This window comes from Trachinotus anak, unplaced genomic scaffold (genome assembly GCF_046630095.1).
Source record: "Trachinotus anak isolate AG129_WGS33_773 ecotype Australia unplaced genomic scaffold, CSIRO_AGI_Tana_v1 ptg000019l, whole genome shotgun sequence".
In the NCBI taxonomy this organism is placed as follows: domain Eukaryota; kingdom Metazoa; phylum Chordata; class Actinopteri; order Carangiformes; family Carangidae; genus Trachinotus; species Trachinotus anak.
This window is the reverse complement of record NW_027273870.1, coordinates 22,669,257-22,692,341: the sequence shown is the minus strand read 5'-3', so window position 1 is coordinate 22,692,341 and position 23,085 is coordinate 22,669,257. Positions and strand designations below refer to the sequence as shown.

General features: G+C 42.4%; 1 protein-coding gene across 5 annotated transcripts in view; it reads right to left on the bottom strand.

Annotated features, from left to right (window-relative positions):
• Nucleotides 1–1,340: 1,340 nt before the first annotated feature.
• Nucleotides 1,341–23,085, bottom strand: part of fat1a (FAT atypical cadherin 1a) — a 75,333-nt gene continuing 53,588 nt past the window's right edge. For 2 of the 5 annotated variants that reach the window (XM_071504805.1, XM_071504803.1), the window contains exons 13-29: nucleotides 21,598–21,831; nucleotides 17,381–17,767; nucleotides 16,392–16,606; nucleotides 14,931–15,068; nucleotides 14,593–14,736; nucleotides 12,941–13,138; nucleotides 11,629–12,234; nucleotides 11,044–11,266; nucleotides 10,816–10,947; nucleotides 10,565–10,722; nucleotides 9,331–9,799; nucleotides 8,631–8,784; nucleotides 8,081–8,191; nucleotides 7,312–7,955; nucleotides 6,118–6,255; nucleotides 4,219–4,254; nucleotides 1,341–3,028 (exon numbers count right to left, since the gene is read on the bottom strand). In XM_071504805.1, coding sequence (XP_071360906.1) covers nucleotides 2,349–3,028; nucleotides 4,219–4,254; nucleotides 6,118–6,255; nucleotides 7,312–7,955; nucleotides 8,081–8,191; nucleotides 8,631–8,784; nucleotides 9,331–9,799; nucleotides 10,565–10,722; nucleotides 10,816–10,947; nucleotides 11,044–11,266; nucleotides 11,629–12,234; nucleotides 12,941–13,138; nucleotides 14,593–14,736; nucleotides 14,931–15,068; nucleotides 16,392–16,606; nucleotides 17,381–17,767; nucleotides 21,598–21,831 — 4,667 coding nt within the window. In that variant the 3' untranslated portion in view covers nucleotides 1,341–2,348. Of the gene's footprint in view, nucleotides 3,029–4,218; nucleotides 4,255–4,723; nucleotides 4,742–5,759; nucleotides 5,823–6,117; nucleotides 6,256–7,311; nucleotides 7,956–8,080; nucleotides 8,192–8,630; nucleotides 8,785–9,330; nucleotides 9,800–10,564; nucleotides 10,723–10,815; nucleotides 10,948–11,043; nucleotides 11,267–11,628; nucleotides 12,235–12,940; nucleotides 13,139–14,592; nucleotides 14,737–14,930; nucleotides 15,069–16,391; nucleotides 16,607–17,380; nucleotides 17,768–21,597; nucleotides 21,832–23,085 lie in introns of those variants that run through there. The other 3 variants (XR_011694430.1, XM_071504807.1, XM_071504806.1) reach the window with 3 other exon arrangements.

The window sequence follows — 23,085 nt, the reverse complement described above, 5'->3', positions numbered from 1 at the left end:
CACTACAATGATCCATTAAGTCTGCAGCTCTTATTAAGTTAACTACTGTATGTGTACAATTTGAAATCCAACAAGACAGCAGAGCCCACTGCCATTTATGTGAGTGCAATGTAATCGCATTAAAAATGTACTCCTCAGATAATTGGAGAGATCTTCCCTAACCCTAATAAAAAGACACAGCAAGTTGTGCTGCACAACATCAGTTGTCACAAAATTGGTTATTTAAGTCTCAATTCATTAGTTAATATGGCTATAAAACCCACTAGTTCCTTAGTTTTCCTCATTATAAAGAGGTAACCACCCCACTGTGGACAAACTCTGCAACCCTGTGGTATAATAGGCACCACTATCGTGCAGACGGGCAGTTATATTAATGACATGATATGATTCATTAGAGTGAGATTGAGGAGAGATATGTCTTGACAGTAGTCAGCCTATAACAGCAGACTGGGATTGACTCCTCTGTCCTGACTGAAGGTCAAAAGGTCATTCTTCCATGACAGAGCCCAGGAGGAAGAACAGTCAGTCCTGTTTGGAACCACAGCCAGGTCAGCACAGTGCACAGAGCCCAACAGTGAGAAAACAGAGTGACTTTAGTGGTGGTGGACCCGGCCTGGAGGTATCAGGGTCATGTTAGTTTATCAGCCCTGTGTGAGACAACGAGGTTTTATTGATACAAGCCGCCGCAGGGAGTCAGAGGAGGGAGGTGATATGAAACTGCCAGACTTTACAGAGGCCTGAAACAAGATGTGCTGGGGAGTTCATGATTTTAACATATATATATTTTTTTTAACATGGTGTAATTTCCTGTTTTGCTTCCCCCTCAATACTGGAGCTTCATGACTGCAAATGTCATCTTATTCCACGCTGCCTAGTGTTGTATGTTTCTGTATCAGCTTAGCCCAAAGCTATATAAGTCAGAGTCAAATATTAAAACTAAAGATCACATGCATTTTACTGGAGCAGCCTTCAGTCAGTCTGCCGATGATTTTCTCAAATAGTCAATTCATTGTTTGGTCTATAAAACATCAGCTATTTCTGTATCTATAAATTGTTGATCTATAAAACAGAAAATAGCCATCACATTTCCTAACTGTTATACAAGATGTAAATGGTGAATATGATCATTCTCAAGAACAAAACTGCAGCAGTTAAATTTTCTGTTAATCAACTAATTGTAAAAGTGCAGCACAACAGAAATCATAGGTTAAAGGTTCAAGCTGGGAAATACTACAGCGTTTCAAACCACTCAAAAGTCACGTGTTGTAACAAAATTACTACTCACCACTTTCTATTCATAAACATGCTTTGGAAATAAATGCACACAGAGACAGGAGAAATATTTTTTAGGAATAATTTATTGCCAGTAGGAAAGCGTGAGCTTGTGGCAGTATTCAATAAAAACCTTAACAAGACCATAGCATTGCTCACACACACACAGACACCTGAAAAAGTCACGTGTCCATGGATAACTCTGCACTATAAATATATTGGGTCCCATTTTCTTGGTGGAAAAATAAAGAGGTTCCAAAGTCAAAATTTACAAACAAAGAAATAAAAAAAAAAACAAACAAACAAAAAAAAAAACAACAACACAAGAATATGAAGTCGTTCACTGAAGACCCTTTTTGAAATGAGCAGGAGACGATAAACTTTACGAGTACACTGTGCGGGAAAGCCACGCTTCTTCTCTCTTTTTTTTAAACACTTCTTTTTTTGTGAATGTAAGCACAGTAAGGCTGATAATGTCACACCATTTAACTCTTTTTTTGAAAATAAAAGCATAGAATATCTACAAAACCTAGTAAACTTTGAAATCAAAACTGTACATTTAAATTTACATTGAAAATAAGGAATTGTATAAAAACATTTTGCTTGGATTTATTTATAGAAACAAAGACGTGGTGAAATATTCTTTTTTTTTTCCATGATGCTCTTCCTGTTGTACATTGAAATGTTGATCCTTCAGACAATCCACTTCCTGTGTGAGATGACTGTTACTTAAAGCAATGACACAGCCAACTCAAAGGGGCAGGAGTTGGACTGAGCAGACACAAAGATGCTACAGAGTCTCTCCCATAACGTCTTCAGATCTTCTCAGCCGATTGGCCTTCACAACCAGTCTCAACAACCCCTGTGTTTTGACTCAATTCATTGTGTGTGAACATGTATGTGTGTGTATGTGTAGGTGTGTATGTGTGTAGATGTGTGTGTGTGTGTGTGTGTGTGTGTGTGTGTGGTGTTGTTTTGTGTGTCCACATACTGTGCGTGTTTAGTGTGGGTGGTGTGTGTGAGGGGCTAACATAAGGTGTAGCTGTGGGTTCAGGCACTTTTGTTTGGATCCAGTGTCAGACTTCAGTGTGCTGCTGGGAGTCCAGCGCCGGGATGGCCAGCCGCTCAAAGTGGCCCTCATCGCCGCTTTCGTAGTCGCTTATCATCACCTCGGACTCCTCGCAGCACGCCGACATGTCCGAGCAAGAGGCTGTGGACGTGTACAGAGACATGGACATGTTGTCCAGAGCTGAGGAGTCAAAGTCCCGACTACAACCTAAAGGGTAACCCCCTCTGTAGCCACTGGTGCCCAAGGTAGAAGCAGGGGTGGTGTTGGCTGAGGTGGAAGTAGCCCCTTGGCCCTCGGTGTCACCCCCGTCACTTGGGTAGGAGTGCTGCGGCAGGTACTGGTTAAGGCTGTAGAGCTGGGGCAGGGCCGGGCGCTGGCGGACCCCACCCGAGCCGCCTGGGCCAGCAGCAGACGGGTCCAAGTCTCTGCCCAGCGGCCGCATCGTGTCACAGCGGTCGCCATATTCTGGGAGAGGTGGTGGCGGCAGGTCGTCGTTGGCAGGGAAGTCTTCTGGTGGCGGAGGGAAGTCGCTCTCTATGTCAAAGCCGCCGGGATAATAGTCGGTGTCGATGGCATTAGGGTCACTGTACAGAGGGGCAGGCGACTCCACAACCTCATACTGTGGAAACTCCTGGATTCCAGGAAGTTGAACACTTGGCATCCAATCAGATGTGTCCCAGTGATATCCTGTTTGAGAAGAGCAGCCACACATAAGTCTTCTGTACCAAAGCTCAATGCATCACATCTGGTTATTAATATTCACCAAATGCCATCATGTTAATGTTAAAAACCCACACCATGCAAGGGGAACACAGTACAACAACATCACACCGACACACTGCCTCGTTCATTAATACACACTGAACTTCACACCACTTTGTGAGAGACTTTTTAACACACTGCAGACACATTCACAAACTCAAAGACAGTGAAATAAAAAAAACAAAAAAACTCTCCCTGTTACTTTTACTAGAGTATTTCTTTTTCTATTTCTATTTCAGTAAAATATTAAAATATTTTTAATGACTCATCTTGACCTCAGGGAAGGAGACGTGGATGTATCCAGTCAAATATAATTTGGGGTGATGAGTTAACCCCTTGCTCATGGGTCAAAGGAGCTAGCAGAATAGTATCTTGGGTCTCTGTTGTGTGTTTGGGATATCAGTTGGCAAAATGGTTTGATCTAACAACACGTGTGAGGCAGATGTGGGCGAGATCCCACAGTCCTCTATGGCTCTGTATCTCATTACGGCTCCAGATCAATCCCATCGGTCCTTTAGGATTTCGTTTAAATCTCTCTCGTAATTAAACCTCGAATACATTTTCTGATTCACTCAGAAATACGTCGCACTACTACTGAAGCTGAAGACTTTTAGTTTTCATTTCACTGTGTCTTCATGGCAGAGTAGCTCTTCCCTCCAAACACATATTTAAAGAAAAATATGATGAAACTTTGAGGTTAAATAAACCTTTTTAACAAACAGTGAATTGAAATCTTTTGAAAAAAGTTACTGTAAATCCTGTGACAAACTCATAACACACACATACAAACACACATGACTGAGAATACCTCCAGTTAGTTACTGAGCATAACCTCTGATCACATGACACTTGGATTAACATTTTCTCTGACGGTGTCACCACATCAAAGCCATGCATGGGAATGTTTCAGGGGAAATAAATAACCTTACAAGGGCAGATGTAACACCGTGTGAGGCCACTGATGCAGAAAGCTCTTAGTGTCGCACCAGCTTTGCCTTAGTGTGGAGGTTTAACCCTCTCCAAGTACTAAGCTTCAGGGTTAGTGGTTAAGAGTTAAAGGGTGGGATCGGGGTAACACCAGTGTACATCAGGCAAACAAAGATGAAAAAAGTCACCTCTTGGGTTCTTGAGATCATGAGCCAAAAAAGACTCTTTATATCAGGCAAGAAGGAGAAGAAAAGAGAGAAAGAACAAGTCACATTAGAACCTGAGCGTAAGGAACAATCGGCAAAGAACACAAATGAAATGAGGACAATGAAACACCACAAGACTAAATAATGATAAAGAGAGTGACAGGTTAATTAATGGACAACAGGTTTGCCATTTTCTTAAACAGACCTCTCGAGGTGCATTATCAAAAGTTAGCCAAGATCAATGCTGAGACTCGTAGGCAACACTTCCGTGCCTGTTAAATTTAGTATTTGCATATCTTAATTAATTAGCAGTTGTATCTAAAAAGGCACCCGTCAGGGTTGGGTGGGGTTTGTCAGTGTAAGATAATGGCAGCTCTACAACCTACACTTCACATCCCAACACCAAGGACAAAACTACTGGCAGATGGAAGCAATGAAAGAGTACCTTCTCCTTCCACCGTGTCAACAGCAGAGTTGACAAGGTGGATTACTGTCACTATGGAGGCTTGTGTGAGAGGTAAGGGAGGGGAGAGTGGTGGAAGAGACCTAGCATTAGTACAAATGCTTTGATAATTGAAAAAGAAAGACAGAAAAAAAACCCACATATGGAGAGCATGGTGGTGGGAGCACAAGCAACTCTTCCTATAAATGTTGCTGTCCTTGTTGCTGGACACACTTTTTTTTCCAGCTTTTCTGTGTTGACAATGAATGTCTGGGGGTTTTCATGGTTGGGCACAAGACAATGAAGGAAGGCGACACAGTGTGTGTGGTGGTGGTGGTGGTGGTGGGGGGAGGGGAGGAGGGGGGGTCTGGTTTTGTTTGTGCAAGATAACACAACAACAACATACTGAATGCTACGGGGTGCCATTGACAGTACAGATGGAAGAATCAGTGAAATTCCCTGGAGATATAAACGCATTGCCAACCCTAAACACTGAGAAGAGCCTGTGTGTCTGCGAGACAAACTGAGGAAATAGAATTTCTTGCTCACAACACATCTCATTTCTAAATTGTTTTAAGATTCCTTCTCATTTTTCGAGGGTGTAGATGCAGGTTTTGATGACTTATGAGCAGCACAGTCCCCATCATGATATCCCAGTGATGACTCAGGGCAATAAGAATGATATGAAGAGGAGCTGGGAGAACGTAACATATACATATATACCCTTCTGATATGTTCCTTGATGTTTGCTTTAAACATCCGTTTGTGGCTAAGTTTTGAAGAAAAAGAACAGAGACACACAAATGAAAAACAAAAACATGCTTGTAAATAAAAAAAAATGAAAATGCAGATGTCTGTCAGAGTCAGTGAGCCTGTGAGTGATTTTCAAACAGAACATAACTGCTGTCTGAGTAAGTCATCAAACTCCTTTTGTCAAAGCTGAGCTCAGGTAAACTGAGACTGGTTGAATGGAAACCAGGGTCAGAATGCTTTTTTTTAAATATATATATTCCCAGGAGAATTACACAGTACAAGTTGTTGTGATTGCTTCCGTCTGTACCGGTAGTGATTGAGGACTTACAGGCTGGACCCCCTATTTAAAACCTTGTTCTGGATCTGTGGACTGATTTGATCCATATGGGAGCTGAAGCCCCGCAGCAAAAAGAAAGAGAAAAGATAACATGACCCCAAAGAAACCATTTGGGCCGTCCATTCTGGGCATGCAAAGAAAGAGCGTTAGCATTTAAATCAACAAAGGTAACTGCTGCAAAAATTGTGCAGGCTGATCAGACCAAAGAAGAAAAGACAATAACTCATCACAAGTGCAAAATGACATTTCCTACGTGTATCTGTACAGTGTTTTTCAAACTCTGCTGTCTTGTTCAGTTTTTCTCCGTTCACTAGGAGGGACAGATTTAACATGCTGAATGGCAGCATACCGTTATCATCACAGGACTCTGACTGGAAGGAGCTGAGGGACTGGACCTCAGACATGCTGCCCCTGGTGTTGTAGGGGTGACAGGCACTGTCCTCTACAGGCTTCTTGGTCAGGCACGGGTCCAGGTCCACCACTTTAGCTAGGAGAGAAAGCACAGTACAATTTTAGTGTAAAATATAAAAACGCCCTGTGGAGGACATAGCAATGTCTATTATGATAAGAGTATAGACATGTGCAACAAACTTTGCTACCTTTCCATTTTTATGGGATATTTCTACATTTAAACTGTTGAAAATCTAGTTTAAACATGCCCATGTCTCAGGTTGATTATAACATAATGGTCTGGTTCTGTCTTTTTATAATATTATCAAATTTATGTAATGAACTGTGCCTCATGCAAAACAGTGAAGCACACTGGAAGACATGCAAAACCTCAATCATTTCCTTTAATTTGGAATTAACTTGGGCAGCACTTTATTTTAAGAGTCCATAATCTTTTTTAACAATTCTCAACAAGCTTCCTGGAAAGAACTGCATAATTTGGAGCAATTTAGAGAAAATAAAGGCAGAGTTCTGTTGTTTTAATTATTTAAAATAGACTTTAGTTAGTTGTGTTGAGCTTATAAGCACTTTCAGACTTCCAGGGGAATTTCCCTAAAAGAACAGCCCCATTTAAAGTAAATATTCATTCATTATTTATTTTTAGAAACTTTATTGTCCCAACAGTATAGGCTGAATTGTTTGCCTGCCTGTAGAAACATTAACAGGTTAAATTAGCAAATAATTGTAACTGGAAGTGTACCCATTTAATACTGTCTCTATTTTCTCTATAATTAGTATCAAATTAATTCGTCCTTCACAGGAAACCTCAAAGAAAATTATGGAGAATTACAGACCAAAATAAAATGTTACCCAGAATTAACAAAATATCGTCATGACAGGATTCCACTGAAAGTCACGGATGTTTTTTGAATTATCTTGTCCTAGTGCTGCATATGCTGAAGACAGTAAGTGCACATGCTCTGTACAGTCCTCTGTACGGTGTTTAATGCCTTAAATAAGGTATACATAAGTTTAAATACCTTAAATGCAAAAAAATTCGTAACAATAGTTATTTAGAACTCAATGCACCTCCTTCCTGTTACATCCTGTTGATCAATAAGGCACAGGAACGTGAACCTAGAGGCAAACTTACTGTCATAATCATAGTCCCAGTTTGGCTTCTGGATGGAGTCGCTGTCTGAGACTGAGTTGGAGGGAGGGGGTGGGGGGAGATTGGGTGCTACGCTGCACACTGCCACAGTCTTGCGGTGACCGTGCACAGAGTCTGGGTTGAAGGTGCTGAACTCGGGATGCTCTGGGATGGCTGAGCCCTCGAATGAGTTCCTGTCCAGGTTGTTTCGTGAGTCGCTCGGAATGCTGGGAGTGTAGGAGATGGGCCGCACGGGGACCTGAGGCGGGATGTCGGAGTAGATGTTCTTGTTGAGTTTGGCGTCAAAGTAAGGTCTCTGAAGGAAGGAGTGAGGCATGTTTGAACCTCCGGGATGTTTGTCATCACTGCTGGTCTTGGACTTCCTGCGACAGGCCTTCTTTCGGATGATGATGAAGAGGAGGACGAGGATGAAGATGCTGGAGACAAACACCACAATGCCAATCACCTCCTCCAGGCCGATGTTCCAGGAGGTGGAGACGAATTCATTGCGAACGTCCATGCGGAGTTCACACATCTGCCCGCTGTAGCCCCGCGAGCAGTTACACTTGTAGGAGCCGTACGTGTTCTGGCACTGGCCTCCGTTGGTACAGGGGTTCTTGATGCACTCATCAACATCACTCAGGCACCTGGACAAAACACGGGATTTAGGTGAGTGTATATTCCACACTACTGTTGCAAGAAAACACTCTTGACAGGTTGGAAATATTAAATCATGAAGTGGTTCATGAATTTAATCTCAAAATGGACAAACCTGTCTCCCTGGAATCCTAATTCACACTCACACACTGGACCATCCAGACTGTCAATACACTTTCCACTGTTTTTACAGGGGTTGTCTCTGCAGTACGGCCCCAGCTGGCACCTGAATTCAAAATAAGATTTCATGAGCAACCAAAAGAAACTGCTGAGATGTCTTATACAGAGTCTTTGTATTTGTATTCAGGGATGAATTTGTGAGAAAGTGTTGGTTTTATGTTGATGCCTCCCGGACTGCTAACCTGAACACTGTGCACATTAATAAAGACATAATTACAAAAATTACAAATTACAGAGGAATGCTTCTCAGGTTTCGACCTCAATTACTATTCAATATTAAATATTACAAGTGAGTATTCCTTTCAGTATTAAAATTCACTGACTGCTATTGAGCATACTGGTAATTTAATTTTTTTATGATGTCATCATTATGACACACACACGTGCAAAATCCCTCGACCAACATCACATCAAGGCTGCATGTTTGTAAACAATGTTCACTTTTTCTATTTTCAATCAAGACCAAAAGGTAAAAGTTGTGATACCTCTGTCCAGAGTACTGCCCTCTGCACTGGCAGTAGAAGTCGTCGGCACGAGGGACACAGGTGCCTCCGTACAGGCAGGGGTTGGAGGCACAAGGGCTTATGGCAATCTCACAGTGGGTGCCCATGAAAGAGGCAGGACACTTACAGAAGTAGCCTGTGGTATGAAGAAGAAGAAGGAGAAGAAAAAGGCAAAGTGAAGACCCGTAATACTGAGTAAGCGTCCATTTCTGAATGAAAACAAAAGCCTTTTTGGAACGGAAAGCTGTGTCTGTGTTGCCTGTCACTGTTGTGAAACCTTTTTGTAATTAATCTGATGTTAGTGAAACTTGGCACATCCTGCAGATGTTTTGGGGATGCCTCCCGGACTGCTCTCAGGATTTTAATGTGAAGTGTTGTTTTTGCATTAACAGCACAGGAACACATGAGAAAACATGTTCTTCATATTAATTATCCTGCCTCTGGCTGTCCATCTTCAGTAGACGCCCCATTCACCGCTTCAAAAAGGTACATTTGAGAATTTATGCTATGTCTGTTTGCAAGTAACAGAAAATTAAAATTCCACTTAATCTCCTCCAGACCTAAGAAAATGTACAAGTACTCAAGCGGAGCAGTATACAAAAAAGGAGAACTGGAAATTCAAATGAAGTGGCTTCGGTGAAAATCTGAGTGAGTGCAATGAGCTGAGCAGGACATTATGTACCTCCATTAGGCAGCGAGGTGCAGCTCCCTCCGTTGGTGCAGGGGTTGCTGGAACAACTCTCAGCAGGTGCGAGTGCACAGCCTGGAGCCACGTCCACGATGTCCTCCAGCACAGCGTGGGCGCGGTGAGCTTTGGTGTTGAGAGGCAGCTCCTGGCCATTCAGGGTGATGGCCTCCATGCAGCCGCGGAGCCCATTGGTGACAGGCAGGCTGCGTCCGAGGCGAGAGGAGGCATGCTGGCGTACGTGACCGCCAAAGTAAATACTGTTGTCAAGGTTGAGGGTACGCAGGGTGCCCGGCGCTGTGCCTGAGGCCGCGTGCACTCTGTCCAACACCAGCTTCGCATAGTTACCGTCTACCTCGAGTGAGACAGTGTGCCACTCCCCGTCGTTAACCTGAGCGCTGTGGACCGACACGAGGCCGGGGCCACTGCCACAGTCGAACTTGTACTGCAGCCGGCCGTTCACAATCTATTGTAGAGGCAGAAAATTACAAGAGTTAGAACGTCAGTGTGTATCAGACTTGATTAACACTCCACAAGAACTTGTAATCAAATCAAGTCACTGTTAGAAATCAATGTATGACACTGTTATAGGTCATGCCCTATCAGAGAACGCAGTGTACACCCAGCTGATTTTTTTATTAATAATACTACACCAGCTTTACAGGAGAACAACAGCTTTCTACAACAGCATAATTTCACTCCACTCCTGTAAAATAAATAACTAATAATTAACAGTAGACATTAAAAGCCCAACACGGTTGTCTGATAAACAATAACTGCCTGCTGGCCGGCCAGGTTTCAGTCTCAAGTCTGGCGTGCAGACTGCAGTTCCAGACAGACTCTAAAAGGAATGTGTGGAAAACTGCTTTCTGTTTCCCTCCCAATACTAAAATAGCTCCTGTGTGTGAGTTTGTCAACCCACCACCACATTCCCATAGTCCCTCATGTGAGGGGAGTTTTATAATGGCTTTTTGAACCCTTCAGCATTAGATAGCTGGTTCACACATGGCTGGGTGGTCTCAAGGAAGGTGGATTGGTTGTGTGTTTTATTAAGCCTTTCTGATATGGAAATGCTGGGTGGTAATACAGAGATGGCCTAAGAAATGCAGAGGGGGTCAGTGCGTCTAGACTTCATTATGATAAGCAAGGTCATCGAGTCAGTTTCAAAGAGGCTGAAGAAATAAATGTATGATTACGGCTGGTTTGCACACACACACACACAGACACACACCTCGAGGATGCTGTAGTCCGTTCCTTTAGCATACATGACAGTAGCATGGCTGGAGAAGGTCCTGAGCCTCAGAGACAGTTTCATCAGCTCCTTGTTTTCATTCTCCATCAGATGATACTTCACATAGCCGCTGCCGCTGAACGTCAGTGAGTGGCCATCTGACATGAAGTGACAGACATTTTTTTTTTTTTTTTTTAAATGCAAAGGACAAATATATCTAGGGACACGGATCAACAGGTGGGTGGTCTTACCAGAGCATTTGCCCTTTTTGCCCTCCGGACACACACAGCTGTACATGTTCTCTCTAGGATCTGCCACACACTCCATCCCCTCAGGGCAGGGGCTGCTCTCACACAGGTTGTTCAGTACGGGACATCTGCCACCTAAGTACCAAAATAGATCCACTCAGAATGGAAGTTCAAACAGACAATAAATGTGTGTGTGTGTGTTTGTGTGAATATCAGGTGTAATCAGTCTACCGTCACACTGGCAGGTTGCAGTCCTCTGGTGGTGTGGTGTAACGAAGCTGATGCGAGCCGTGCTGTAAGTGGACATGGCGGTTTTATCCAAGGAGATGACCTCATCACAGAAGCGTAGCGGGCAGTCCAGCCCGGCACACAGCTTCTGCACCACCCGTATGATCCGGACCCCCGTCATCTCCTCGATGACAGCCGCAGAGGAGTTCAGCTTACGGAACACAACCTGAGGATGAAGACCAAAAGACTCAGTGAAGAGCAGTGCCGAGATAAGTGCTCCATCAATGGATACGTCAATCAACAGGAAATGAATCCACAGCATTGTTTATAACTGATTAATGGCTGGAGTCATTAATAAAGCAAAAACATTCCTAATATTCATGGATAAACTGAAACAGTCAATTCGCATAAAATGAATCAGAAACTACTTTGAGCCACACACACACATCATCCGGCAAAACACTGTGAATAAAATTAGTACAAATGACCAACAGTGTTCAAGATGTTTTGGTTCTTAATTGTAAACTGAATATTTTTGAGTTTTGGGCTGTTGGTTGAGCTAATTGTGCTAATTGTGGTTGGTTTTACCTCCTGAGACTGGTAGGGGCTTCCAGATCTCTCTAGAGTCAGCAGCACGTCCAGATCTCCTTGCTCAGAAGGCTGCAGACTCACTAACTGCACCTCACTCCTCCTTACTCCAGCGATGTTCCTCAGTGCCCGCTGGAAGTTACGCCAGTAGTCCCCGATAAACTCCTCAGGCGCGATATTTGCAAAGCGCACAGCGATGGAGTTGTCCAGGGCCTGATGAGCTGCTTGGCGAACATGCACGGTGACATCAGCAGCTGTGGTGAAGCGCCCATCAGTCACTGTCACATTGAGTGGGTAGTGACCCACATCCAGCGGCCTCAGGGCGATAACTTTACCATCAGAGGCGGAAACTGAAAACATGGCACCACCCTCATCTGTGGACGAGGAGGAGGAGGAGGATGAAGGAGCGAGGCTGTAGGTGAGAGTGTCGTAGATGTCTTGGTCAGTGGCGTGGATCTTGCCCAGGACTCCTCCGGAGTATTCATCGCCAGCAGTGGAGATGAAAATGTCCAGAGGGAGAATGGCAGGAGGGTAGACACTCTCCTCGATGATACGCACGCTGATGAAGGCTGTGGAAAAGAGCGGAGGTTTGCCACTGTCTGACACCTAATGAGAAAAGAGAAGGAGATACATTCATGAGGAAATCATGCAAGTTTTTATCTGCATTAATTTTTCCATCAGCAGAGGGCAATCAAGCTCTTCCACTGCTGACAGCATCTACATACTGTCATCATTAGATATTAAAGCCATTTAAACATCTACACATCGTGCACTTTAACATCCACACTGTCACATGGATGGTCATTGGTTCTGTAAGAAAAAAAAAAAAAACGCAATTATGACTCAAGTATGAGTGTGCATCTAGTGTGTAACAAGACTTCACATTTAGATCTCATATCCCATCTGCCCACTCTTTTTTTTCCCTCTGTTCTTTCCTCTAAGGTGACACATCAACACCCAGCAACGCACATAATCGTGCCAACTCATAGCAAATGTCTTTTATTCATGCTTCTAATATGAGGTGCACTCTGATGCAGCCGTTTTGTTTTATTGCCTGTTTCAATTCCGCCTTTTATATGAAGGCTAAAAGCTACACTGAAAATATATTTAGAGGGATTAAAAGATGGAGACGCACAGACGAACACTGACTCGTTTGAGAGGAAAAAAGAAGAAGAGATGGCAAGTGAGTAAGGATGACAGAAAAAGTACAGAGAGGGAAAAGAGGGAGGACAAATACATCAGGTTGCTGTGGCTTGACGGTTAAATCAATACAACCTCTCAACTCTGGCTTCTCCTGGGTGGTGTGACTCACCTGTGCTTGAAGTAGGTAGTGCTCTTTACTTTTCCTATTCAGCGCCCCCATGGCTACTAGAGCTCCCTGCTGGTTGATGTGGAAAGCGTCGCCCTCGTTCCCATCCACGATGGCAAAGGTGAAAGGTGGGCCGTTGTGGGAAGCGTCCCGATCAGTTACGGTGAGCTGAAGAACACTTGTGCCTTTCGGTCGATTCTCCTGTGGGATACAAGAGGGGAGAGTTTGGTGGTGAGAGTGGGTGGTTGTCATGAAGCTATTCAGTTCTGTCATGTTAAGAGTTAAGCTGTGCACCCACTGTTGCAACAGTGATTGTCTGAATCTCTCTTCATCAGATATCTGCTGAGACCTTTTTTCTTCAAGCCAGAAAAGCAAAGCTCTTTAGCAGCAGATGTTGGTATGTAATGTATATTTTGCACAAAAATACATGTTCTTCAGAGGAAAAATCCTATTTACTTTCAATCCGTGACTTTTCGCCCAACATCAGCAGCAGAACCAAGTTTTAACTCAAGGTCTTTTAAATGGATTGGCACAAAATCTTACAGATATTTATGGTTTCCACATGATGAATCCTAATGACTTTGGTGACCCCTGGTTTCTCCTCTGGCACCAGTGAGAAGCTGACATTTGTGGCTCTGAGTGAGATGAATTGGAATAACTCTGGTAATCGTTGAACTTTTCATATAGTCCCACCATCGGGTCAAATGTCTAATCTGCCAAATACTTTCTTCGACTTTGCATTTTGCACTTGTAAAATCCAGTTTCTGTCAACTCATAGCAACTTCCATAACTGAGTCCTCCCATACAGAGCTGATGTTCTCTCACTGTGTTTGGCACTTGTGCTTGTCTAACAGCTGTTCCATGATGTTGTGGCCAGGCTTGTGATGAGTCTGTTTCACAGTTAAGTCCTTGTCTCTTGCTTTTCTGTGCATGAATGAGCTTCAGATCTGTCCCCTCTGTTGACTCTTTCAAGTCATGACTCAAAGCTCTCCTGATATTCCTGGTAGTATGTGTAGGCCCCGTGTGTTTTTTTTTTTTCCTGTTCTGTTTTAGTGTGATTTTGTGCTTCGCTTTGATCACAGTTTCCACAGTGAGTAAAATAAAGCCAGTCAGGATTTTTTTCACAAGCAAAACAATGTTTCATCGTGAAGTGCTTGAGCTGTTTGCACCGTGTACTGTGCCTCCTTAGAGTATCTCTTAAATTACTTTTTCAGTTTTCTAAAGACAGGGAAATTGGAAATGAATCACCCTCCCTCCTGCCTTTGGAATTATTATTTGTTCCTTTTTTTTTAAATCCCAAACAAGAATACAAGTGCATCCCCTTTCATTCTTCTCATCCTCACACGTTTTCCCTTTACTCCAGTCAACCATCCATTATCAGCTTCAAATCTTCAGATAAATACTTAATCTGCATTCTCATACTTAAGATGCAGCCTTTGTCTCTCAATTCCCTCACTCTCCCTCTCCTTACCTCTGTTACTGCTCCATCCTCCTACTTGCTTCTTGACATTCTAGTCGCACAGTCTCCCATTATTCCTCCCTGTTAATCCCTCTCTTTGTGTCCACCCCAATCCCCCCAGCACCTCCCCCCTCTCTTTCTTCCTTTCATTCTACCTCATTTTCATCTTCCCCACACCGACCCCCCCCCCCCTTACCTGGATGATGAGGCTGTAGTTGGACTGGGAGAAAAGAGGCGGGTTGTCATTGACGTCTGAGATGTCGATGTTGATCATGGCGCTGCTTGAAAGTGGCGGTACCCCGTTGTCTGAGGCTACCACCGTCAGAGTGTATCCTGAAGTCTGGGAGCCAGAGAGAGAATTACCATACACAGGCAAAGCTGCTTTTCTAAGCAATAATGCAGTGGAGTTCCGTAAACAAGCTTCCCTATTAGGCCTGACATAACTCTGATTGGATTCTGCATAGAGTGCAATTAGTTCCTCGGTGAATTAAAGTCTATGTGTACAGTCAGCATTGTATCTGCTGTTTCTCTTACTCTCTCTCTGTCCAGCTGGCGAGCAACTTTGAGCTCTCCTCTGACCGGATCGATGGTGAAGGGGCTGCCTTGGTTACCGTCCACAATGGAGAACCGTATGCGATCATAAGAAGGCCCGTCAAGATCCTCAGCCATCACCTTCAAATCAATCAAACGATCAAAACAACAATCAATCAATAATCTTTGATAAGGCCTTTAAACTGCAATTTAATACCTTTGCTTGTATATCTTATGCTAACTTATATGTTTAAGGCCCTAAAAACCAAATTTTTCAATCAGCTTCAAGTTTCTGCAATCATTTTTCAAGTGGGTGGGATTCATTGGAAAAATGTGAGGTCATACACCTCACTGCACCAATCAGGATTCAGCAACATCTGAATTGAAATCTGAAGACTGTTGGTGAGTTGTTTAAAACACCCACACAGTCCTAATGAAGCAAATCAAACAGATTTTTGAGTGTTGAACTCTTATTAAATAATAACTACGGATGTTTTTTTATGAACTTATCCTTTGATAATTCTTTATTTATGAATATTTATTTTTTGAGAGAAATACTTTTTTTTAGCTTTAAAGCACTACCAAAAATGCTGAATATTCTGGTTTCTCCAATGTCTCAGAATTTCTGTTTTTGAAGCCTCCCCATGGACTCTGAGATTTTTTTTCAGTATTTTCAAACATTTTATGAACAAAATAACTAATACAGTTATAGAGAGAATAATCAGCTGATAATCAAAATAATGGTTAGTTGAAACCCTACTAAGGCAACATCATACAGATACATATGACCTTTTCCTCCTGTTCACACTCCTCCACACACCTCCACAGAAACACACACAATCTCAAAACCCACCAACCATCACATATTGAAAGGAATCCCTGGGGAAATCATCAGACAGTGAAGATTTACAACTATGAGACAATGGTGGGTATTAAAATCTAATTTCATGATCGATAATTTATATTCAGGTACATTAGACACAGATAAATGACCATAAGCAATGCTCTTTATGGGGTAGGAGGAGAGGTGAGCAGCGGAGGTAGACAGGAATAGATGGAGTGAAAATTTAACATGCAAAAGGTAGAAAGCGCCTTATCTTGCATAAAGGCTTAATGAGTCAAATGCCTTTTAATTAAACTGTTTGAGCATGTGTGTCAGATAATGCTCGAGAACAGGGGTGCAGTGAGCATGAAGAGCATTGGTCCTAATTTAGCTGGGCCACCAGATGGTGATTTGCCACAGGTGCAGATATGTGATAGTGTGTTCAGTGAGTAATGGATGGAGGAGAGAGGCTGTGAGCGAGTAGATGAACGACTGAGTGAGAAAGTGAACGAACCAACAGATTTAGCTGGCGGAAAGAGATTAAAAATATCTCTCACCCTGGATGCACTTTTATAGTATTTCTTTTAATTATGGGCTATTCAAACACCTTCTTTATGTAAACAAAGCATGTATATTCTTACCGCCATCACAGTTTTTCCCAGCTCTGAGTCCTCGCTGACAACGGCCGTGTAGACGTCCTGGCTGAAGACAGGTCTGTTGTCATTGACATCAGTCAGGTTGATGTTCACAGTGGCCATGTCGCTGAGCGGTGGTGAGCCACCATCTGTAGCCTCTATGGTGATGTAGTATTCATGGGAGACCTCATAGTCCAACGGCTCAATCACAAAGATGTCACCTGAGGACAAAGAGACAGGAGAAAGTCAGGAAGGGACAGAGTGTGCTGGTGTCACATTACAAGATGCGAAATACCACCATGATACAACAGCATATACACAAAAAACTGCTTATTATGTATGCAGGAATTTTACAGAGGGGTAACCTTCTATAAGTCATTCCCCTTTTGCTCCTGTCATAACTTTTGTCAACTAGTTTATAACACTATATGCAAACATTTTAAGCTGAAATGCAACACAAACCATGAGTCAAATCGTCATCCATCACTAGCTCTCATTTGAAATTCAAAAGTTATGCTCAGCTCAGCTGCTTTAAGTAGCATTACTACTTGCAGCTGGACAACAGACCAGTATCCTATCCTTTTCTTTGGTGCATTGCTACAGCGATGCAGTGAGCCAATCACAGTCCTGTCTGTTGCTTTTGAATTTCAAGTAAAGTTCAGTGAGGGCTGAACAAGGTTTGCAGTGATTTTTATTTGCAGTTTTCGTTTGCAAATGTCCACACAGAGGCTAAGGGTTACTGGGATACTGCCGTTTTACTCCCCATCAGCTTTTAGCAGAATGCCATGATCAGTTATGAGACAGGAATGCATACAACAATGTAATGAGGTATACGTGACGTGGCTCTAGATATTCAGCCCGGTGGTGATAACAGATCAGAATTTGTTACATTTATTAAACTTAAATTTAAGGTTTTAGAATTCATTGTAAAATGTAACTGCACCAGAAGTAGTAGTGAGAGCAATTAAAGTAATGTATTTCATGCTACCACATACCAGTCTGTGGGTCCACACTGAACATGCCATGCTCATTCCCACTGATGATGCTGTAAGAGATCTCTCCGTTAGCCTCCGTGTCGCGGCTGGCTGCCTGCACTCTGAGCACCTGTGTGCCAACCGCCACGTCCTCAGACACGGTGGCTGTGTATTCACGGTGCTCAAACACTGGTGGATTGTCGTTGATGTCCAGGACAGAGATCACCACCTGGCACAGCGAGGAGAGACGTGGCGAACCCTGGTCACTGGCACGGGCTTTCAGCTCATACACTGACTGCACCTCACGGTCCAGGGGGCGGTCCAGGCTTATTACACCAGTGTGCTCGTCAATTGAGAAATATCCATCAGCAGAGTTGACTAATGAGTAGAGGATGTCACTGTTAAGACCTGGAATGAAAGAAAGGCAATTTAGGGTTTTTTTTGTGTGACATGAATCTTTTTATTGCATTTTGGCAAACATTCCTGTTAGTTATGATGTGATACCTCTCACAACCTGAGTGTCTGACCCCTCCTGTTGCTGAACCTACCACCACCCACATCCAAACAAATAAACTGTAAAATGTTATCATCACCAATAAGACTGATGGCCACATCAACAGAAATGTTCCTTTAAAACAAGCGTATTGATACTTATATTGATGTATTGATTCTAGACTGATTAAAATCGTCATCCTCTATTCTCACTCCGAAGCATCCATCTTTCACACGGCCTCTGATAAACGGGAGCTGTAAACGTCTAATCCATGCCATCCTCATAACTCATGTCCTCCCACTAGCAAGACGCTCCCAGCAACAAGACAGAGACAGATCACAATAATAATCATAATGCCTTTCTGCAGGTGGCCTCCATTTGAAATACGCTATTATATTCCCATTCATCAGGTAAGTCGCCCCCCCCCACAATCCTCCGTGGATCTCATTATCGTACTGGAGAGACTACCGTGGGTAACTCTGCTTATACGGGTTCCCATCACTTTAATCTGGTTTGATCATTCTTGTGACAACTGCTTAATGATGGAGAACTGTTAAGAGAATTGCGTTGAATTATGGTTGGCTATATCACCTGATACATGTTTACGATTGTATGCTCACGCCTGAATCATTTAATAGTTACATTGAAGCTGGAGTGATTAGTGGATTGACAGGAAATTAATCGCTAACTTCTTTGTCATATATGAGAAAACTCAATATCTTGGAGTTTTTATCTGGTAATACATCACATTTGCCTGTTAAACCTTATGATGTGCATTTTTGCTTTTTTTTTTTAGAAAGAGTGCGTTACAGAACATTTATTGAGTGCAGACTAACTGCTAACTGATCTCATATTTCATTTTGTGGACAGCTGTACTTTCGAGACATCTTTTGCATTAGCTTCAGTTGGATGCCAGACTGTCAAGAAGAAGCTTGGCACTGCAAAGTGGACAAAGCAGGAAATTTGTCCAATTCCTGTACAATGGAGCAGCATGAAAACTCCAGTGAAGAAAACAACAACAGCAAGGCAGTGCAGAGGACGAAGGGAGACAGATAGATCCGGGCAGAGTGATAAAGGTCAGAGCAGAATTAAAGAAGGAATGTGTACTCGCATAACTTTAGTTTATCACAGATCAAGGGCACCAGTCTGGGTCTGATTGTCTGTCTGGTTCATAACCATTCCACACTGATAAGTGCTGCCTCTCAGAGATTGTAGCAGCAGGCTGAACTGAGGAGCAGCAATGTGGGTAACTATCAAACGTCTTCCAGCCAAATGGGCAAGCGGATCGCAGAGGCGGTGGCACACAGCAACTAGTGCCAAGAACGAGTCCGCACAGAGACATGCAGAGTCAAATATCGATGCAAGATAAAGCAGCTCTTCTCTCTTAGGAGAAGGGTTACATTAGGCATTGCATTTTGACGGTTGGCTGCAAGACAGTTGACTAGAGCCTGAGTGAACTGGGTCAAAGCTACAGCGTCTATTCTTCTTGTACACACTGCATGTCTGTGTGGGACTTGCCAGTTGTGCTTAAAGCTTGCACCTAAATCAAAAAATATTAGACAGACACACAAAAAAAGAACTCTCAATGTGTGCAATACCGTGTGTGAGACAAATACTAATCAATTCCTCCGGTTTCCACTCAGTGTTACTCTAAATAATTATTGCTCCTGGCTAAACTACAGGGAGCACCTTTTTTCTCCACCCTTTCTTCAAGTACCCTTATCCTTGATTTTCAAAATGTGAAGCTTTTTGTGCAGGCAGAGCCTCGGGGAAGAAATGTCTTAATACCAGCTCTTTCCTTTCACCATTTAATGTTTCTCTCTGAGGGACCTAATTCTGGCATTCCTTTCATTATGTCAAGCTGTCAGTCCATCCAAAATGAGGGACCAGAAAAAGGGAAACAGAAAGAGAGGGCTGAAATGGTTCTTCAAGCTAGAAGGTGTAGTGCAGTCTGGAGTGGCAGGTCCAATAGCTTCCTGGATTAAGTCTCGAGGAGTTTAAATGACTGTTAAACTGCACAGTTTTAAGTTCTCAGCCTTACCCGCATGTAAACCTCTCAGTGCTTGGCAATGCTTTGCTGAAAGGTGAAGACGCCTGAGATAAATATGAGGCCCTGTGGCTTTGCACCAGGCAAATGGAAAATTGCAATCGTCCCTTTTGAGAATTCAGCTTGAAGAGAGAAGAATTTCATTAGAGTGTAATGGAGCTTTTAATTTGAGGGGTTTATCATTCATGAAATTCCACATTTGTTATCCCTCCCTCTTGCCATTTAGAGTAATGCAGTTGCATAATGGGAAGATAATAACCTGGGCATTGTTAGTCAGCATTGAGCCAAGACACATATGCAGACAATACGCCATGATGCTAAAAACCCTTTTTTAAAGTATTCTTGAACTGTAAGTACCTGCTACTTTATCGTGACTTTGAGTAATGCATTAGGATGCCCGTTAATTGCATTTTAAATATAATGTACAGACATTTGTGAGCTTATTGCCTCATAATTAACTTTCTATTGCCTCAGCAGAAACTAAAACTGAATGGAAACCGATTTACCTGAGAGCTCTGTCTCTACAGTTTATCTAAAACGTAGCTCTGATACTTTATTATTGATTCAGTGCACTGTGGCAGTAATATTACAGCAGCTAGAATTTAAAAGTATTAAAAAAAGAGCCCTCCAAACAGGAAAAATGACATTACAATCAAGATTTTAAGAAACATATCATAATGATCATCATTTTACAAACAGAAAGAAATAATGAGCAGTAAACAGATTTGATCTCTTGTATGACATTCTAACAAAAATTTTGAACATTACATTTTTAACTGTTTTAACAATATACGTGATATAATATTTCATGGAATTTTCTGTCTAACTGATTGTTCACTAAACCTCCTCCCCAAAACTGCAATTGTTCAATCATAATTTAGGAACTATATAATGCAAGGCAGGTCTGTCAAGTCTTGGACTTCTCCATACCTTTAGATGTTTGGGGCCGTAGTAAGGACAATACCCGTATATAAAGATATTGGAGGGTGGTGTTCTTTTATACACTTTTCAAAACAAATGTCACAAGAGCTGATGAGCCATGTATTCTAAATGATAATCAACTGATGAGGAAGCTGACTTCTTGCCTGGGAATTATTTATGCATGGGTTACCGTTTTAAAGAAGTCAGCTAGAAACATTAAAAGTGAGCAGAAAACACCACTTTCCGTGTAGAAATCCAAAGCCCGCTTTAGTCTACCACTCTCTGAAGTAAAGGCCCACTGTTTCAAAAATTACTATGGATTTCAAGCTGGAAATCTGCCCCCGTTATCACTGTAAACTGCATGTGCGCAATGCAAGTATAGCAACAGGGGCAGGGGATAGCAAACTGTCAACTGCTTGTCCTGCAATGTTTGCTTCAAACTCCTCTGTCCACAGGTAATCAGCTATATTTAAATATGTGTTTCAGCTGAATGTTTCAGTCTGATTCTTTAACTGGTTGTTTGCTGATGTTTACTTTGATAATATGATTAACAAATTTGTTTCCTTTTAAACTTTAATGACTGTACATGAGAAACAAAGATTTTCCAGTTAATAATGCCCTCAGAATGAACTAAACTGAATGCATTATAGTAGTTTTATTATAGTTGGATTCACTTTGCCTACTACTAAATGTTTTTAGATAACAGACTGATTTATTTTGTACAAGGTCGTACTACAAGGACGTGGAAAAATTGTGCCTGAGAATAAACTTGCTTACCAGTGTCGATGTCGCTTGCCTGCAGTTTTGCCACATATGTGCCCGTCTCTGTGTTCTCAAACACTGTAAAAGTGTAGGGGTCGGATGAGAACTGCGGCGGGTTGTCGTTGAAGTCTTCCACAGTGATGTGGATGTCAGCTTCACAGTACCGCCCTCCTCCGTCTACAGCCCGCATTTTGAACCTGTGCTCGTCTTGCTCCTCTCGGTCCAGAGGCTGTGAGGTCTTCAGCTCCCCTGGAGGTGAGACACAACTGTTTTGAACAAAATACACAGAGACATACACTCTTCTGGGAGTGGAAGGATCATTTGGTATAAAAAAAGAACAACATCAAAGTCATTCCCTTCATAGACAAACATACAATCTGTGCCACTAATCAAGAGACTAAGTTTGTATATAAGAGAACAAAACATATATTCTCTATAGCACTGTAACCCCCTTGTCTACTGTCTCTTATCCAAGTCAGAAGCATCTAAACAACAAATGGCTTTCAAGAGAGAGAAAAGAGAGGAATAAATAAGTAATTGAATCAGTGAGGGAGAGAAAGGCAAAGAGAGTGGGGTGATGAAGGAAAACATCACTGTTGGCAGCTAAGATCAGCTTGGAAGTGCAGCAGCCAACATTACCACAGCCTCTCTGGAAAACTCCAGAGCCTCTTGGCGGTCCTCATCTGCAATAATTCTACTTGTCTGAACTGAGAAAAAAACCATTCCCTCTCCATAACAGTAGCTCTGCTGCTGGAGACTCAACACTGAGTGTTGTCCAAAGACAGCTGGATGGCATTGTTGCCTTGGTGTCAGTCTTTTAGCATATCAGGGCTGGATTTTACTGTTACTCAGGGATTATGCGCAATAAAGATGTGTTATATTGCTGTTAAAATCTACTGGTTTACTTCATTCTGTCCTTTAATGATTTTACTTTGAACTTCTTATAAAAATAGGTTGGTGGTGATTAATTGGTACTGTTTCTCTTTCCTTTTCTCTTCTTTCTTTTTTCATCCCAGCAACCAGCTGGGCTGCATGATTTAGAAGTTTTCTCAGAATTATTTGGAGGCAAGTATAGCAGCAATTTAATTGAAGTGTTAAGACTCTGTATTTTTGCGCCACTGTGGGTCTTTCAGTTGCCCTGCAGGAGATCGTTCTTCTTCTATTTAAAAAATGAATAAGTAAATAACAACTGGGCAAAATAAAACTTGCTGGCCTCCTTCATGGCTGATAATGATTCACACACACATACACACACACACACAGGCACAAATATAAAAACACTAACATTTTGCAGAGTATAAAATGTAACACTGCTGTCATGCTGAGTTGCCTTTTTTATTTTGTGGCTCGAAGCAGAGGGCCATGAGTGATGAAAGACTTTAACACACATGTCCCACACACTGCTCCCTGAAATTCAGAATAACCTGCAACACAGCTGGCGTAAAATCTAACACAATGGCTGTGGACACAGATGGATTCAGAAAGAAAGAAAAGACAAATGAA